Source organism: Branchiostoma floridae, chromosome 1 (genome assembly GCF_000003815.2).
Source record: "Branchiostoma floridae strain S238N-H82 chromosome 1, Bfl_VNyyK, whole genome shotgun sequence".
Classification (NCBI taxonomy): domain Eukaryota; kingdom Metazoa; phylum Chordata; class Leptocardii; order Amphioxiformes; family Branchiostomatidae; genus Branchiostoma; species Branchiostoma floridae.
Window position 1 is genome coordinate 25,685,637 of NC_049979.1, and position 18,778 is coordinate 25,704,414.

The 18,778-nt window shown below is 42.3% G+C and overlaps 1 protein-coding gene across 1 annotated transcript; it reads right to left on the reverse strand.

Annotated features, from left to right (window-relative positions):
- Nucleotides 1-209: 209 nt before the first annotated feature.
- LOC118426529 (arylsulfatase-like) lies at nucleotides 210-5,933 on the reverse strand. Its single transcript, XM_035836007.1, has 6 exons — nucleotides 5,479-5,933; nucleotides 4,338-4,487; nucleotides 3,629-3,741; nucleotides 2,261-2,483; nucleotides 1,457-1,621; nucleotides 210-1,346 (listed from the first exon to the last, which is right to left on the reverse strand). Exons 1-6 carry the CDS (start codon nucleotides 5,822-5,824, stop codon nucleotides 697-699), a joined length of 1,647 nt encoding a protein of 548 aa, XP_035691900.1. The 5' UTR covers nucleotides 5,825-5,933; the 3' UTR covers nucleotides 210-696.
- Between the last annotated feature and the right edge of the window lie 12,845 nt (nucleotides 5,934-18,778).

The following is an 18,778-nucleotide window of genomic DNA, read 5'->3' on the forward strand; positions in this document are numbered from 1 at the left end:
TTTTGCATTTTTTGACCTGGACCTGCTGTGGTCTCGATTTTTTGGTTGCGGATAATTGGAAAACGCGTTGTATGCTTGGCCCCCCTGGCAGTTCACTCTGGCACTGCAGGGGCGTTTTTAAAAATATTTTCTTAACAAAGGAACAACGAATGTCCATGATTTTCGGTATGCAGGTAGTTTAGACATAGATGCAGACAATGCCATGAAAATTCAAATTATGAAAATTAGGGATTTATTTGCATAAATAATGAGGAAAATCTGTAGTTTTAGTGTTTCAACAATAGGACTTTCATACAATACATGTAATGTACATAATTCATGGCAAGTGACACATAAACATATACTAATTATGTAAATGAAACTCTTATTTGCATGATTTATGTAAAGAGTCTTCCAATTACAATATATAATCCACAAAACGGTTGAAGTAGTGGTCAGAGATAGGTGGCGATGAGAGAGAAAGAGAAAACAGAAAAAGAGAGTGGGGGAGAGAAAAGGAAGTCGAGGATGCAACCTTGGGGTACGTGTTTTTGAAGTGCGTATCTCCGAGAGTTCCTTGTGCGCTGTATCCACTTATAGATTTACCCAATCCTTTGTATTCCGTCTATATTTTTTTAACTGATTCAATAATATTACATATATGCATATGCATGATATATTGCCCAGCTTATATCTACTGAAACACACTGGTATATCTTATCCATCTTCCCGTTGTGGTTCGTAATTACATGTACAAAATGGCGGCTTGCAGCAAGGCTGTACCGTCTCAGAACCCTCTTCACACTGCGCCTTTCCTGGTTCCATGCTGATCTCGTGTTTTAACTTTTCTAAAAGAATCTTTATGAGCACATCTTTATAGTCTTCTGCAGGCAAAGGATAAAGTTCACCTGGGTCTATGTTTATATTGAAGAGTAGTGGTGGTTCGTGTTGCGTGATTTCAGGCCCGTAACAGTCAAACGAGGTGTAGTAGTCCGCTATGGGCACGCCACTTGGGCAAAATTGTGTGTAGTCCATTCCGGGGAGCTCCATGGAGTAGAAATGTGCTTTGTACTCCCCGTACCTAACAGCCATTAGTCTATTGGAGCAGTAGTGAAACAGGGTCCGCGGGGAGGGAGGTGATTTACTTGTTGGAACAGCCGCCGTCTTTTCTAGCAAAATTGGAACCAGGCTTTTCCCGTCATAGATGCGATCCTTCGGTGGAGTCACACCTGCCAGCTCAGCAGCTGTCTGGAACACGTCCATGGAGCTGACCAGGTGCTGGGACACCTGGCCAGGTGCAACAACACCTGGCCACCAGGCTATTCCAGGGACACGCAACCCTCCATCCCATGTGGATGCCTTGCCACCTGCGAAACGTACAATGGCAGTAGCGGTTACGAAACGAAATTAAGCCTTTTCAAAGATTCAAGACCAAAGAAAAGACACAAAGTGATGCTTTTTTGATAATGAAGTGTACCTTTGAGAATCCCATTTGATCCCCCCTCTGTGCAGATCTCAAGATGCCCCCCGTGATCCGACAGGAAGATCACCAGGGTTCTGTGCTGGATCTGCAGACTGACGAGTGTTTTCAGCACCTCGCCTACAGCCCAGTCCAGCTCACGCAGACCATCCCCATATCTACCTGGGGTTACATTCCAATAATATAAAGCATGATATAATAGGTGTAATAATATACACACACATCTGTTGTTGTCTTCTATGTGAACGATACAACAGATGTGTGTGTATATTATTACACTTATTGATACATTAATACATCTGTTGTATCGTTCACATGGGAGACAACAACAGCTATACTGACACTGTTAATCAAAAGAAAATGTTTCTAATAACGTCCACACGAACACTTTCTCTTTTTCATATAGCCATGAAAAGTACACTAAGGTCATGACCTGTTTTAGGTAGTGCTGTGATTAGAATTTAAAAAAAATATGGCAGCAATAATCATCGCAGTCTACTACAACAACGACAACTACAGCAATATCATAACATAATTAGAAAGGCAACAATTTTGCGATAATACTGAATGTTTTCCCTGTTACATTTTTCAAGCTACTCGCACACAATGATATGCCATTCGGCTCGCCCTATAGTATTGCGTGCGAGTAAAATATGTTCCGAGTTCTAAGCTCTGATTGGTTCCAGAGGGAAGAAGAAGAAGAAGAAAGAAAAAGAAGAATACACTGCAAAAACAATATTCCATAACAAGCAAACAAACAAACAAACAAACAAAAACTAACGAAGTAGACAAAATATTTACCTCTCCTCGATGTCTCCCTAAACCTGGGTGCAGAGAACATGTCGGTGTGCATGTGGGCAAAGGAGAGGTACAAGAAGAAGGGCGTGTCCTTGTTGTTGTGCATGAAGGCTACGGAGTCCTGTAGGAAGGAGGTCGTCAGGTTGTCGTGTCTGAAGGGCTGTTGGACCAGTGTGGCGTTCCAGTACTTGAAACACAACATCGGGTCTGGGCTTTCCATGTGGACCTACACACATGTAAAAAAAGTGGTTTGGTAAAATATGGTTGCACGGTACAATAGGCAACATCAACAATTCAGACCACAGTGAAAATGTAGAAGATCAAAACAATTTCGATTGCCAAGTGAAAGAAGAAAATAACGCCAAGATGTGTATGGACTTTGCTTGGAATGGAACACTCGACGGTGCTAAGAAAAAGTAAGGAAAACACCAGTGGTTGTGTCACAATATCTAAATTCTTGGCGGATTTTCAGGAACTTCTCGTAAAAAGAATGGGGAGGTATCAGATAAGAATGGCACAGAAGCGATGGATCTTTAGTCTTTCACAAAGACTGCAGCTGGTGCAACTGAGATTTATGTGTCCCGAGATTTCGGCTTTGTGTTGGAAGTTTAAGTTAAATTTCAGCTTTACATGGGTTACGTCATGTTGTTGTGATTATACGGATGACATCCGCTAGGACACTCAAAACTAATGCGACCGTGCGTGCGGATAAAAAATGTTTGGCCAAAAAATTAGCCTTCATTGTGAAATCCAAGTGGCCAGGAAGGTATGCCGAATTGCAGATTTTTCATTTTCGTTCTTTGACATCTCCTTTGCTTCTTTGACTTTGAAATTTACCTTTTTGCTTTCTATGACATCAGTGTCCGCTTTCCTATATTTTCTTTTTTTCAATTTACGGCATATGATGATATGTGTTCATTTTGCAGCTGCAGTATGGCCGAAAACTTGTTTGGAAACGGCCGAAAATTGATGCGCGCGTGCGTCATCCATAGAATCAAATCAACATGACCTAAAAGTGGGTTCACACGTGCGCATACGTATACGTATGTATACCCAAGTCCGTTTGAGATTCGTATGGAAGACTTAGCCTCTACCAGGCTTCACATGTCGTTAGAAAAATAGTAGATTGGACAAATACAGACACATAACATGCCAAACGAGTAATAGCTTGCCGATGAGTATGGTTTGCGACCCAGCTAACTCGTTTGGCATGTAATCTGTCTATATTTGTTCAATTTCTACTATTTTTCCAGTGACCCGTGGAGCCTGGTATACGGACCTCATACGGACTTGAATATATACTCACGCGTGAACCCACCTTAACGTTACGTGATAGAGTGAAGATTTCGAGGGTATTAAACTTCAGAAAACCTTGGATTCGTCGCAAGCCCAGTGGTTGGTAAATGGAAGGTTGGTTCCGACAAAGTCAAACCCGTGGTGGTGAGGCAGGTGTCTTCCGTCACCAGGTAAAAACTCATTAATACCTGTGGAAATGAAAGGTTTTCTTATTATATCACGTGTTGATCGTACCAGGAGTTGTAATGTTACATGTAACTAGGTAACATTGACAAATACAGACACAAATCAAATACAGACAGTTACCAAATACAGGTACATACCAAATACAGACACATACCAAATACGGATACATACACAAATACTGACAAATACATTGCACATAAGCATAAGCACACACCATGCATACAAACACGCATACATACACAGGCAAACGCACATACCCACATGTACACGCAATCACGCAATCACACACACACACACACACGCACACACACACACACACACACACACACAAACATACAGACAAACAAACACAAAAACACAAACGTACAGGTACAGACACGCACACACACACACACAAACGCACACACACACACACACACACACACACACGCAGACACACACGACACACATACACACACACACAGACAGACAGACACGCACACACACACACACACAAACACACACACACACACACACACACACACACATACACATACACAGGCAAGCACACTCAAACAGAAACATACAAACATAAATACACACACAAAATGAACCGCACCTAGATGCCACTTGCCGACCATGCCCGTGGCGTACCCAGCCTCCTTCAGCAGCTCAGCGATGGTTGTCTCGTCCCTCGGCAGACCCCCCGTACTTGCCGGCAGGAAAACTCTGGACCCTCCCCACACACCCACACGGACTGGGAGGCGGCCTGGGGGGAGATGGTAATGCACTCTCATTATCATATTGAATGAATGAATGAATGAAGACCTTAATTGTGCATTTTTTCCCAACCAAGCAACGTGATAGTCATCTATCGAAGTATCGAAGTATGTACAGGTCACAAAAGACGAAACATAAATGTAAAATTACTGTAGATCTAGTCTATAAGTTCTACTTCTTCTCAATGGTAATGCTGAAAACGTAGAACTGATATGCGGCGAAGATGATGATGATGAAAACGTAGAACTGTGTATGTTCAATCTGTTTAGTAGATATATGTGGAGAAGGAGACCTCAAGCCAACCGTTCACACTTACGCCACATCTTCAGAAAAGACGCTGGAGCCGCATGTTCCCCGTTTAGGAACTTTATTCGAACCGACACACAACAAACATGTTTCGCCGTGTGGCTTCCTCAGTGTTATGGGCTCGAATGAGCATAGTACAGCATGTCCTCGCTTCTACCCTACTATATACTATATGTCCAATCTGTTTGTTACAACGTGTGAGGAATATGAATTTTTCATTGCTACTCATTTGTGAGGGAATCTAGTCTATAGGATATGTCTAGTAGACAGCCTACGGTCGGCTGTGGTTGGCAGTTGGTCGGCGTTATTGCCTACGCGTACGCCTGCACCAGACGAATATTTCAGACACTGAAGTTCATCTGTGTTGGTAAAAGTCATTCTGAAGCAGAGTTAAGCTTCTAACACATAAAAATGGGACTTTCCCAAATTTTCGACTGTTGAACTCTATTGTAAGAGTCTTTGTTAATGAATGAGCAATTCGTTGCTTCTGTGACGTCACGTTGTGCAGATAAAACACGTGACTCGGTGAGCATTAGACACAGCAATAGGTTGCAGAAAGTCTATGGCGCCCCACGTCTCTGTTGAGGGATGAATTAGCCCCGCTAAGAGAGAGTAGTCGGCCCACCCAATAACAATAACAATAACAAATAGCTAAAACAACATTTTGGGCTGACCTGTCAATATCGCTGCCCTGCTAGGCGAGCACAGTGAGTCTGCGCTGTACCACTGCGTGAAGCGCATCCCCTCCGCCGCCATCTTGTCTATCTCCCCGCACTCCTGGGTAGGATGGCCGTAACTGCACAGATCCCCCCACCCCATGTCATCAGCCAACATGAGGATGATGTTAGGTTTGACAGGGACGGTGGTCTTAAGCTTGCTTCGCTCATCTCTGCTCGTCTTGGTTTTCAGGGCACCTATCCCGTCATGCAACAAAAACACTGTGACCAAGACCACTGTGACCAACATATAGCCGGTCACGGCTGTGACGTAATTTCGATAGAAGGCCACAGTTTGACCCATTATACAAGCAGCAACGATCTGGTTGAGTTGAAAAGTTGACGCCCCCTGAAAAACAAAACCTGTTAGACAACTTTTTTAGTGACCTTTGACATGCTGGCACATGCGCTTATTCCCAATGCGTGGAAATTTTATGGAATATTTGGAGTCAAGCACGTTCGACTGTCCGTGATGAAATTTTGACTTCGAATTCATTTCCATTTCCAAACGACAGAATGTAATGTTGCTTTCAGCAGAGCAGCAGCGATAAGTAGGGGCTCCTCAAAAGGCATATCTGTGCAACCGAGGCACCTATGCACCTTAGTTTTGAAATGCTAGAGGTCGCTTTTGCAATGCAACACCAAGAGAGGTGTTGTAGGGCCATACTAAGCACAGTAGAAGTCCCACATTCGTACATGCATACCCACCACGTGTTGTCTTGCATTTGTAGGTTTTTCTTTCAGAGCTATAACGTTACGTGTCTTTTTTTTTCGGAGGTGTGCGGGTGGGAATTGTATGGATTATTAGTTGTAAATGACTTGTTTTAACGCTAGGTCACCTTTATCCATTGGGTAACCTATATCCGTTGTTTTTTAAAACAGGGTATTTGGGGATATCACGTCGACGGACGTTGGTTTAAAATTGAAATATTTTTTTAGTACTTTACAGCCTAAAACTACCACTTGGTGTGCCCAAATACCTTGTTTTAAAAAACAATGGATATAGGTTACCCCGCGAATAAAAGTGAAGTAGCGTTACATATTTGAATCATTCTGGTCTTTTTTTATCATAAGGGGAAATAGCGAAGCGTAAAAGCTGATCATTTCTTAGCATTCGTGCATGTGTACAAGTTAAAGTAGTGACTAGTAATTACATATAAATGGCATGGTTACAATACAGTTGTCATGCATTGGGCACAATCTTAGTTGATACTTGGCCAGTAGGAAAGTTGTACCTTTATCTTTTTGGCTTCCTGTCCGTTGGATGGAGGCCGTTGAGGCATCGAAATGGGCGTACATGATGATGATCCATTATGGGAATGCAATATGTATGATTCATGGTGTAAAAGTATGGTTTGAAAGACAACAAACATACACATAAACTTCTTTCAAAATGCTATTTTTGGTTGCTCAATGGCCGTCACCTCCGCAGAAAGAGGGTACCCAGCTATCTCACGTTTCTACGCCCACTCCCCGCCATTGAGACGGCTGCTGGCGATTACGACTTCACTCAACGACACGTTAATCTTTGTGTACACTCTCCTCGTCATAACAGTTTTGACAACCTAAATCCATCCCACGTGAAACGACTCCTCCCAGCCCATTCCCCACTCTGCTAGGCTTCCGATCCACTAGTTAGGCAGATTTCCTGTTTGTGTGTATGGCGAGCCTTGCTACAGTCATTGTGTGGTGTGGCTTCAAGTATTTGTACCCTTTAGATCGCTTTGAACTATCTATACAACAGGACAGAGGATATGGTTTCTGTGGCTCAAAATCACACATACAAGGTGCCCACTTTTCAGTAAAGATGCACAGTCAAACCTGTATTAGGGGCCACCTCTACAGAGGGGCCACCTGTCCATAGTGGCCACTTTTTGTCGGTCCCTTGGGTATTTTATCTACAAGTTACCACCTCTATACAGAGGCCACCTGTCTATAGTGGCCAAATTTGTCCGGTCCCTTGAGTGGCCGCTATAGACAGGTTTGACTGTAGTATAACGTCCTAACAAGTTTGGTGACCGACATTTTGACCACAAGTCATCCATCATGCCGCTAGCCGCTGACTAGCTGGACGCGAGTACCCCTCCCAGTCTGGGGTATCCTTACCAGTCCCGCCCAGACGTCTTCAAGCTGTAAATCATTTCCTTACGACGCTTGTCCATCACTTCTCGTTGTTAGGTGTCTATCTGAATGTTCAATAGTCAGATACATCCAGATGTTTTCAAACAAACAAACAAACAAACAAACAAACAAACAAAAAATCAAACAAACACAAAAAAGCGCAAAACTATCTTACAGTTCGGGCGAGAACTGAAAGCGAAAAAAATAAAAAATCACACTAGATATTTCATTTTTAAAATAATTTCTGCGGTTCTCTCTTCCTCTTACCATATCACGAGATCAATACATCGTGAATATGCGTTCTGTGATTCGATTGTACTACAGCTATCGTGAAATACCCCCCCCCCCCCCGACCGCAAAACTAAAAGCAATCACAGTATACGTAATATGGTAAACTTTAAACTTTAAAGAAATCAGTCTGTATCTTACTGATAAATGTACTTCGCTGTCTTGACATGTTTCTCCAAGAGCCATTTGTGATGTCATTGTTATTCCCTGCAAACTATGAAGTATGCTTTAAGTGAAAGTATTTAAGAACAGAGGTGTCGAAACATGCCAGAAACGGATTTCAGGACGAAAACTAACGTTTGCTAATTTTCTTAAAAAACTTAAGATGTCGTAAGATGCTGATCTTTTTTACGTGCATAACGATAATAGTGTTAGATACAATTTCTTTCAATTTTGCTTTAAAAGTTGGGAAAATACACCATCTGGATTGTCTTTTATTTAAGTAACTTTCATTTTTCTTTAATGTGCTCCTTTTTTTATCAGACAAACATGAGAAGGAAGGTGGTCTAGAAATGAACCTCATCATCTTAACGATATCTCACGGTCAAATTGCACCCAGAATGCAAGATTTCAAAATTCATTCTACAAACGAGCAAATAGATACCTTGCAATCTTTTCACATTCTATTATTTTATTCTGTTGTGTTAAGAAGAAAACAAAGAGGTATAAATTGATAGACGCGAAATTTGATTGTTATTTGTTTATACATTTAAATTGACTTTTGTGTTGGACACTGTGTGGTCTTCTTCTTTATCCCTTCTTTCACCATACCTTTTCATCTATGCCATCTACGTAGAGAGTACATATCTCTCCGGTCTTTTGATGACACGCCGTTTCGAGAACCACACCGAACACTGTCATGTCTTCCTGCACGCTTCCCTGCCAACGTTCCGACCCGTGTACTCTTCCCATGACCACCTTTTCTTCTTCTATCATGCGCCGAAGTCTCTCAGATCTTTATCTACTCCGCCTCACGACTATATACCACACACCCTCCTCAACTAGATCTAGGGTGAAGCCAAGAAACAAATGTTTCCAGTAGTTGTGGCTTCCATCAATGGCGGTATTTATTCCTGGCGGTCATACGATCTTATCGCCATGATCTGATGGATAATAAACACGAACGATGGAAGGGCACGGACAGACAGTCAATTAGCGGGTCTGCAAGCCGATCCGGGGGCTACCTTTTGGTTGTGCATGCCACGGACTCCGCCGTGCGCTGTATGGTATTCATCAGACCCTGATGGAAACAACAAGCCCAATTCCGCAGTGAATATGGTGAGTATGGGGCCCGGCGACAGCCGCGGGAAATATGTACTCAGCTGTTGCGTTCCGATGACAGATAATCCCCCACGTGCTGACCCCGCCACAATCAACTGATACTCTATCCCCTTCCTGCCGTGCTTGGCCTGACATGTGTGATATCTCTTGCTTTCCTTGGCGCCTCTGATAGACCTTTCCCGCGAGCTGCCGACGGCTTCCGAGAACCTCCGACTGGCTCAGAAGGCGGAGGACGGTCCACGCGACTATTACCGACGTCGTGCCGAAGTCTTCCGAAGTTGCTTGGAATTCCCAGCCGGAGGCTAGACTCATCAATCTTTCTCGTTTTTACCCCGGCATCAACAAGACTGCTACTTTAGCACCCATGAATACTAAGTGGCTATTGTCCCCACAGTTGTCCCAGGCGCTTGGGAAGTTTGTGAAGGAGGCGGGCTGGCAATCATACGCCTTATTTATTTCCCCCCCAGAAGGAGCCCGCGGAGCGATATTGAGCCGCCGACTTCTGGGACCGCGCGTTTCTCCTGTTTCCTCCATCTTTCTGGGCCAATCTAACCGGCAGGAAAATGATGGAGGAGGAGTTGAGATTGACGAAGTACCGTCCGATATGTGGGGAGCGTGGCCTGGGCTGGCCGGGCCAAGACTTCTGGGTTCAAGTTCAACACCAACACACTGACTACACATATCCACCCTGCCTCCCTCAGCTAATTAAGAACAGTAATGTCTTTGTACGTGTGTTTTGTCGCGCACACTGCCGAGGTCATTGACGGGAGAGAAATGTTATAGGCCCAATAACACATCCAGACACTTCAACCCAAGCCTGAAGTACAAAAGCCTGGCGGGTCGGGTGGTAGGTGACAGGGGATGGAGACGGGAAAGCTTTACCTTGTTTCCAAGATCGTGTTCGCCGTGACCTTGCCAGTCAAAACCCTCACATGTGCCGGTGTAACTTTCTCAGGCACACAAAAGGCAAGGGCAATCGGAAATTAAGACCCACTGTAGGCGGGGCATTTCTTTCTTAATGTACACGGACAGATCTGGCAGCGCCCCAATCAAAATTACACACGTTCGGGGAAAACGTAAAATATGAGCACAGGTGCTAAAAACAAGGCCACATCCAAGAAGAACGTCTCCACAAACAAAACGGGTTACACTTAACGACTGGCAGATCTCAAGTTAAAACGCAGTGAAACCGACTATAAACTGGCCTGGGTTTATTTGGCTTTTTCGTAGGCAACGTTTTGTGGCCTTCTGCGTTGCGACAGTATATGCAATCTCTCCGAAGTGTGCTTGAATTTCAAATCTAATGAAATGATCTACTTGTTCAGGTGCTTCCCCAGTGCTCAAATAACAGAAGTAATAACTATAAAGACGAGAGCTCGTTGGCACCGCGGCTATGAAACTTTGTTTATGTTGCGTCTCCTTGGTCTTCTGTATCACTCACTACAGCTGACCACTTTTAGGTGCAAACTCCTGATCCTTTCGCTCTGTCGTTTAATATGGCTAAACGTCAAGGAATTCTTCTTATTACAATCATAATCATAACCAACACTTCTGACATTGTTGTATGCTCGTCTTCTGTATAAGACCTCTCTCGGGATTCCACCTAAGTTTCCTAACTAAAAGAAATAAAAAGAGGTTTTAAGCGAAAGAAAAAGGAAATAAAATTTTAAAATCTTCCATAAGTACTTTATGTTTGGGTCAAGAACGATACACAAGAATAAAAACAACACATGACGATTTATTCGTTTTTACCTTGACTGTAAGTAACCTCGAATCTCTGCACTTCCATTGAAAGCGTCATTGTGTTTACGCTGTTTGCCGTAAAAGAGAAAATAAGTTATAGCAGATAGACTTCAACGATATAGATAATTAAACATTTGACGAGAAAGACGCACTTTCGAGTACTCACAATAAAACACACGATAACTCACTCATTCTGTCGACATCTTTGTGGCAAGTTGGGGCATAAAATTTTCCATCTAGCTTGCTAAAATTGACGTATGACCTCAAAACCTACTTCAGATAGCATCGGTACGTTTGTTTTTCTGTTATATGTGTGTTACTTTGTTGCGTTATGTTGCGTTGTTATGAATATGATATCTCTTTAAATGCGTTTATATTGATGTAAGCTTTACCATTGACAAGACAAAAAAGTACAGTGAACTATGAATTGGCCCATATGGGAAAATAGTCCTAGTATTGATGACCAATTCGTTGAGAAATATGTTTAAAGGAAACTTAAAAGGCCATATTGATTTATCTATATGGATGACATCCTCTAGGAACTTTTAAACTTATGCGAGCGTGCGGATGAAAAATAAATGGCCCGAAAAATTTGCCTTCAAACTTTCATTTTTTGTTCTTCCACATCTTCTTCTTTGACCTTGAAAATGACGTTGGCATTCTATGACATTTAGTAGAGGTTTTCCGATATTTTGCTCATTTTGCAGTTGCTTAATTTGTACGATTACTCACAGTATGGTTGAAAACGTTTATTTGGAAACAGCTTAAAAATGGATGCGTGATTGGATGTCATCCATATAGCCAAATCAACATGGCCTAACATAAAAAAAAAGAAAGAAAAGAAACGCTAGCAAACCCGACCCTCTGACCCTAGAAGCGTGTTCGCACATACACGGAACTGGTCCTCATATAAATCACAACTAGTACATGTTGAAAATCAATCTTGTAAAAAAAAATAGCTGAAACTGTATACCAGACGCCAAGAAAAGATTTCTTGGGCGTCTGGGGGCCTCAGTGCGTTGTCGTGCCGGGGGGAAAGTTAAATAAACTGCCGTTAAATACATCGAGATCTCGGGGCGACCCCGTGGCGAGGTGCGATGGTAAAAACAGGATGCACGTACTTGTGTGTAATACGGCGTGTCAGGAGTGAAAGCCCTACAACTTTAATTTGTTTATAAGGACTAAGAATCAGTCTTATCACTGTCTCGTGTGTTTCATTACAAGCTAACCTTTGACCAATGGCGCTGCGTGTAACATTTTCCCCTAAGAGTCAACGAAGTTTTTCATTCGTCGATTTATATTAGATCAAAATCAAAGTGGAAATCAGCATGGTAAGGTAGTGTTGATGAAGCATTGCTAGATCGTGACAGTACATGACTTTGCACACCTGTGTGTCATTTGACAGATAACTTTCTCCACATAAAAGCAACAATTAATTATGATAATAAAGCTACTGCAAATTCTTGCCCGAGGGCCAATTGCAAGTGACAAAAATGACAAATAATGGTAATCAGTAAACTTAAACTAGTTAAAGATTTGGCTTCTTTTTATGAGAAAGTGGAAGACGAAAGATCCCATTTTTTTTCTGTAATGTGTGGGTGTTGCGACGTTAAAGGGAGAGAAGTTTTCTTTTTGTCTGTAAACGTGGAGATGTTAGGATAAAATTAATAGGCTGTTGTATCCATTATGCCTTCCTTTGCGATGATGGATCAATACTGAACAAGAGCTACCGTATTTTATCGATTAACGTACATCCTTTTTAAAGTTTGCAAAATTAAAAAGGTGCCACAACATGTTGCAATAAATGGGAAAAGACCCCCGAGTTGAGCAAGGTAGTTCTAGGAAGGATGCAACCGTATGCAATATTTCGTCTATTCTGAATTTCTGAACCATTTTGTGGTAGGCGATTTACACGTTTGGCTGAGACAATGCTAGTCGGGAACACCAGCACTTTTACAAACTTAGCAAGGACATTGTGTAGGAGTCCTTGAGTTATGCAAAATAACTCTGGGGATTACAAGATACACGTTGTCCATCTTCAAGCAAAATTCTAACCCACTTCACGACTTCTAGACCAGCGACCTTGGCACCATACTCCCTTTCCCAGCATAGAGGCTTAGGCCATGTCGAAAATCATGAACCAGCATGCCCCATAGAAATAACCGACACCACTTCAGACGTCTGCGAAGGAGGCTATCAAAATATCGTCTGACCCTCTTTGAAATCAATGTTGATAAGTTTTGCGCCTCTTGTTCATGTGGCAGTAGAATTATCTTGTTATTAGTCGATGTATACGTTGCTTAATGCAATACCTCGATTTTTGACAATTTGTACATGTTCATATATGGTGGAACATGAACGATATCAAGAGTTTGCACATAAAACTAGGTGTGCGTGTGTTTTCATGTTTATATCGTCTTTTTCACCGTGACATGGTATATTTCTTTTCTGTTGGCAATCTAGAACTGGACACCTGCACACCTTACTCTCCTTTTCCAAGAGCTATCTGATACTCAAAAATTATGACCACAGCGTGTCCAGAACAGGAGATATTGAACCCGGAGGTTTCGCTGCAGTACCATAACACGTCGCTATGATCCAAGCATGTCAAGGTCTTATAATAGCCCTGTCACATTTGGCGAAAATCGATCAGACGACGATTCTGCGGCAATCGCTCGAGCCTCGCTTATAATGATAACTTTATTGCACAACAATTATTCAAAGTATGGCTTATATGTGACAGGGACGGTTTTCAGGTGGAAAATACGCGCAACCCTCTGTCGATCTTAAATATTGGCGATCTTCCATCGATACGCCCGAAGGTCGTGGATAATGTGACAGGGGTATAAAGACCACCAGGCGTTCCCTAGCTATCTTGTGGACAGACATCCCAAACACACAGCAGTCACTACAATACCTCCATTTCACGGAGGTACAAATGCAAGTTCAGCATACACAATGTAGTTAGATAGAATCTTTAGTGCAAAGCACGAACGGTAAATATTGCCACCAAGCATTTTCTCCGGAAATTCAGCTCGCACGGTGAACAAATTGGAAGATCTTTCTTGACGATACCGCTGTTTTGGAAAACTTGTTGTTTGTGTATCGTTCTAGCACATCAATGACGAGAAAGAGCGAACCTGTCACCGGACCCATGCGTCCGCATGTTTTAACGGAGTGGTTTAATTTGCGGGAGGTTCCGAGGTTGACAGCCTGGCTTCCTCCTGTGTCAGTTGAAACAAAAGAAGATGTATTTTCGATGACTGTGGTCAACAAACGTTGTCAACGCCACACAATCAGTTCAGGGTTCGCAGACCCAATAACTCCATTGAATACTGTAAATGCATTTAAGTTCGCGGGATTTAATTTTGTTTTATACATATCTTGAATTGGTTTATCTTGTCTCATAGATTGTACAAATGAGGCTCTTATTAGCTTAATTGATTTTAAAAGATGGTCTTCACTACCAAAGTAGAATATGCGTGAAAGTTCATTCCCCCCTTGGTAAAATTCCATTTCATAATGAATTGTGCAAATAACTATTACATTTATCTAAGTTATGCAACTTACCCATGTCACAAGTATGAAATTCCCGTCATTTACCAGCAAGGACTTTTGGGACGTTCACGTTAACTATGCAAATGTGACCCTAATTTCCATAATTGGTACCTGTAGATATTCCACCTGCCATAAAGTACAAACGTTGAATACAAGAAACTATTGGAATTACTAGATTTTCCTGATTAATCATGCACATAATAAAACCCCGTCTTACATTGTTCAGTTATCCTACTTGGATTATTGAAAACAAACCGCTCCAGCAGTTCCAGAGTAACCTGTTAGGGGGCCAAAACAGCATCACTTCTTCCTTGTATCCGACGCTTTTTATCCATGGCCAAAGATACTAAAACAGGGAGTCCTGCTGCAGTACCAAGGTGCATCTCCAGGAGGCCCCAAATCGAACCTAGCCGTCGGGTCAACAACACCTACCCACGCACCAAATATTATGGATATTGCAATTGCTCGAAACGTTCTGGAGATATAGCACCGGACACTCGGCGCACTCACGCGCACGCGCGCACACGCGCACATGCACCCACGCGCACAAGCACACATGTGCACACGCACTCACGCGCACACGCACTCACGCCCAGCAAAACCATACCTTCATGAATCGCCAGGTATGGGTCTAGTCAAGTTTGTAGTTGGACCGTCACAAACAGCTTCAGTAAGGGGAATACTATAGGTGCACTATTTTGTGGGAGCATTATGTTGCGGTACAAAATTCATGTTACCGGAGTCATGTTATCGAAAAAGAACATGTTTTTCTGCAACATATAGATCTTTGTCGCGGCTGTTGCTTCCGTCACAGCCTGCTTGAAAATCGCGATCGTCCAACAAAATCTTGCGACGGCCTACGGTGAATATATGACCGCGCCGTATACGACTTTTGTACCACAATATTTTGCATGCCGTATTTTTATCTACACTTTATAGGGTGGGTGCATGCCTATTTTGCACCCGGATGATGCACCCATGCACCTCCCCCTTCGGGTCAACCTATGTGATTGATACACACAAATGCACTTCAGCCCCTGAAATCATACATCATACGGTAACATGTCAAAAGTCACGTTCGCCTCCGTATGTGTGAACCGTCATTAATTACACCCAGGCCCCGTACAGTATCTCATTGTGTCCCTGTATGTTTACACACAACAAACCCTCGCATATAGACTGAAACCAAAAACACCAACTCTGGGTATCCACGTTTTCATTGAATAGATAATCAAAGGCAATCAACTATAGAGCTTTCAGTACAAAAGGTTTTAAAGGTTTCGATTTTTTAAAGGTTTTATATGAGTATACTTTAAAATCAGAGGACGGACATAAAGCGGTATTGATTTGTTTATTTCAGACATCAGACGTTTCACCAAGGTTTTAGCATCCATCCTCCCTCCCTCCTCCCTCCCTCCCTCCCTCCCTCCCTCCTCCCTCCCTCCCTCCCTCCCTCCCTCCCTCCCTCCCTCCCTCCCTCCCTCCCTCCCTCCCTCAATTCCTTCGTTGTTATTGTTATACATGTTCTCCTACTTAGTTGTATCGTTTCATATCATTTTACTAGTACATTTATGTTACATATTTTGATAAATCCTTTTTACGTGTTACAAAATTTATGTAGTACTGTATTCACTGACTTTGCGTTACCATGTGGACATATTAGTACTAGTGTCCTGGTAACGAGAGGCGATTAGGTCACTCTCGTTCCCACATCTACATGGCGGATTGATTGAATCATCATTTCTCTATTTGTTCCTCATCAATTTACAGAACATTTCCGTAGCAATAAAATGGTTCTGATTTTAAGTCTTATATAAAACGTATAAACATCAATGTAAACTAAAATGTAAAATGTTCAATTTGACAATTATCAAAAGCGTGTGATACTTTATAAATAAAAAAAAGACAGCGTTTAGTTGTTTAAAACGCATGGATATCCTTATGGCTAATAACAATAAAAATATCACTGCACAATATTCATCTACTTATTTATCTTGCAATTGGACACAAATGAGATGTCCCTTCAGTCGTGCAAATGAAAATGAATGACAATGACATGAATGTAAATTACAGATAATACAATTAATTCATAACTAACTAGTTTAATTAATTAGCTGGTATTTCGAATATCGTATAGTTATTATAGACTGCTGACACTAGACTGCCAAAGAGAAGAGAAGAGAAGAGAGAGTGAGAGAGAGAGAGAGAGAGAGAGAGAGAGAGAGAGAGAGAGAGAGAGAGAGAGCGAGAGAGAGTCATTATGCAGATAGATATTGGACAAGCATCAATCTTCATCACTACAATGTTTACTACACATCCTTTCATGAACTATTCAAACCATTAAACAGTTATCAGAGTGTGACATACAGGAAGGCTATTTTCGATGTCCTGACATAGTCTGTTTGTTTTTGATGTCCTGACATAGAAAAATGTATGTCCCTCGCCATCGGCCGACCGAAAAAAGGCTAGCGTCGTCAGGATCGACACAACATTTTGATCCTAGCCTCATGTATGGATATTTATCTGTTTTGACATTTGGCCTTCATCAGAGAAACTGACTCAATTGAATAATCCACGTGATCACGAAATCGTGTTGTTGTAAAAAAACTGATTTCAGTACAAACTTCGTCATTCGCAATAGTTTGGAATATAGTCACTGCGTGGGCTCATGTGGCGTAACGGCAGAGTGTTCGTCTCAGAACCACGTGGTCCTGACTTCAGATCCTGTCATGTCACCAATCTTGTGCTCTTGTAAAAAGGCACTTCCTCACTCCACCCAGGTGCAAAAATGGGTACCTGGTTTCGGCTGGGGAGGTAAAAGGCGGTGGAAGGACAGGGATGGGCTCCGTCTTCCATGATAATGTGTCCTAGACATAGTGGATAACAACCCACTGCCATGTGGCCTAAAGTTCAGTTCAGTTCAGTTCATCCATCCGGTGACACTATGAAGTTCTTCTATACGACTCTCCATAAAAAAGGCTATGGGAATACCTTTACCTGTACTTTCCTGGAGTGCAGAGCCATATCTTCCTCGTCTGTCTTAAAGCAAATAAAGAATATTGTCACTCATTCTGCATACATGTACTCGTAAATCCAATCAAATGCACGTTAGCTTTTTGTGTAATTGAGCGGAAGTCTGTTACCAGAAATAGGATCAAGGTAACAACGGTTGGCTACAGCAATTAAAATCTGTAATCACTAACGACTTAGTGTTGTCTGCGTGTTTCGAAACACAGTTTTTAGCTGATTTCATCATATCAACTATTTAGATGTAGACAGAACTGTTGCAGCTTTTCGCGTGTGTGTGCGTATCGGAGAGTGTAAGGTTTGAAGGTTTTTTTTTTGACAGTTGGCTCGGCAGAGGTAGAAACTCGACATGGATAATTATAGAAATGAGTCCTGAGGATCTTCTCTCTCTCACAGCGATCGGTGTGCCCGCCAATGGGATTCGCAGCATCGCTAATCAGGTCAGCGAAAAAACACGGGCGATAATTTTATCACAACAAGAATCCGTAATCTCGTAGATATGAAATTTCTGTTTTCCCTCCTTTTAAAATCTCGTTTCCGTAATCTCGTTTGTTGGGACTTTACAGTTATCTTTTTTTAACCCCCGGCCGGCTGATAAAATCTAGTTCAGCCCTCCTGGCGTGAATGTTTAGTTTTGGGGCGCTTTCACGGATCTTTGTGTCTTATTTTTGTTTTCCTCCAGGTAGAAATGTTCACACGCTAAAGTTTCTTTCAACCAGCGGCTCCCATTCAGAGGCAGTCGGCGTGAAGAGTCCCGGTGTTGTGGCGTATATCCTTTACCCTCGGATCTTTTGTGACCAAAAAGCTTGCATTACCTGTCTCAGGTTTCCCTATTATCTGGATGTTGTTCTAAGTCACAGGTATGAATATCTCGCTAACCCCCATCTCTTTAAAAGCGGCCGTCTAGAATTTCCACGGCGAACTTAACATAGTTAAAGTTACGACCGAACAAGTTTCATGTGTTTATATAAACTTTACTATTGGGTAGATTTAAGGGTTTAGGAAAGACAAGACGAGTTTTGGTCCACTTCAAAGGCAGGATGCTTTGTTCGCTTGCTTTCACGTCGTGTATGTGGCTCCCGTAGGTATAAAGCTTCTCCATGTGTTTGTGTTTGGACAAGACTGGGGAGAAAGAAACTATATCTGTGGAGGCACAAAGACAAGTCGACCGGTAGGTCCGCAGTAAACAGGGGCGGTTACGTTTAATGTTGCTGTCAACAAACTTATGAGCCCTCACGGC

What these genes read in the sequence shown, in the direction of transcription:
- LOC118426529 (XM_035836007.1), bottom strand. Translation starts at nt 5,824, where the DNA reads ATGGGTCAAACTGTGGCCTTCTATCGAAATTACGTCACAGCCGTGACC. An exon ending in GGTCGGCAAGTGGCATCTAG is followed by an intron (nt 3,742 to 4,337) that starts GTGCGGTTCATT and finishes TCATTTCCACAG; the next exon opens with GTATTAATGAGTTTTTACCT. An exon ending in TAGGGAGACATCGAGGAGAG is followed by an intron (nt 1,622 to 2,260) that starts GTAAATATTTTG and finishes ATGTAACCCCAG; the next exon opens with GTAGATATGGGGATGGTCTG.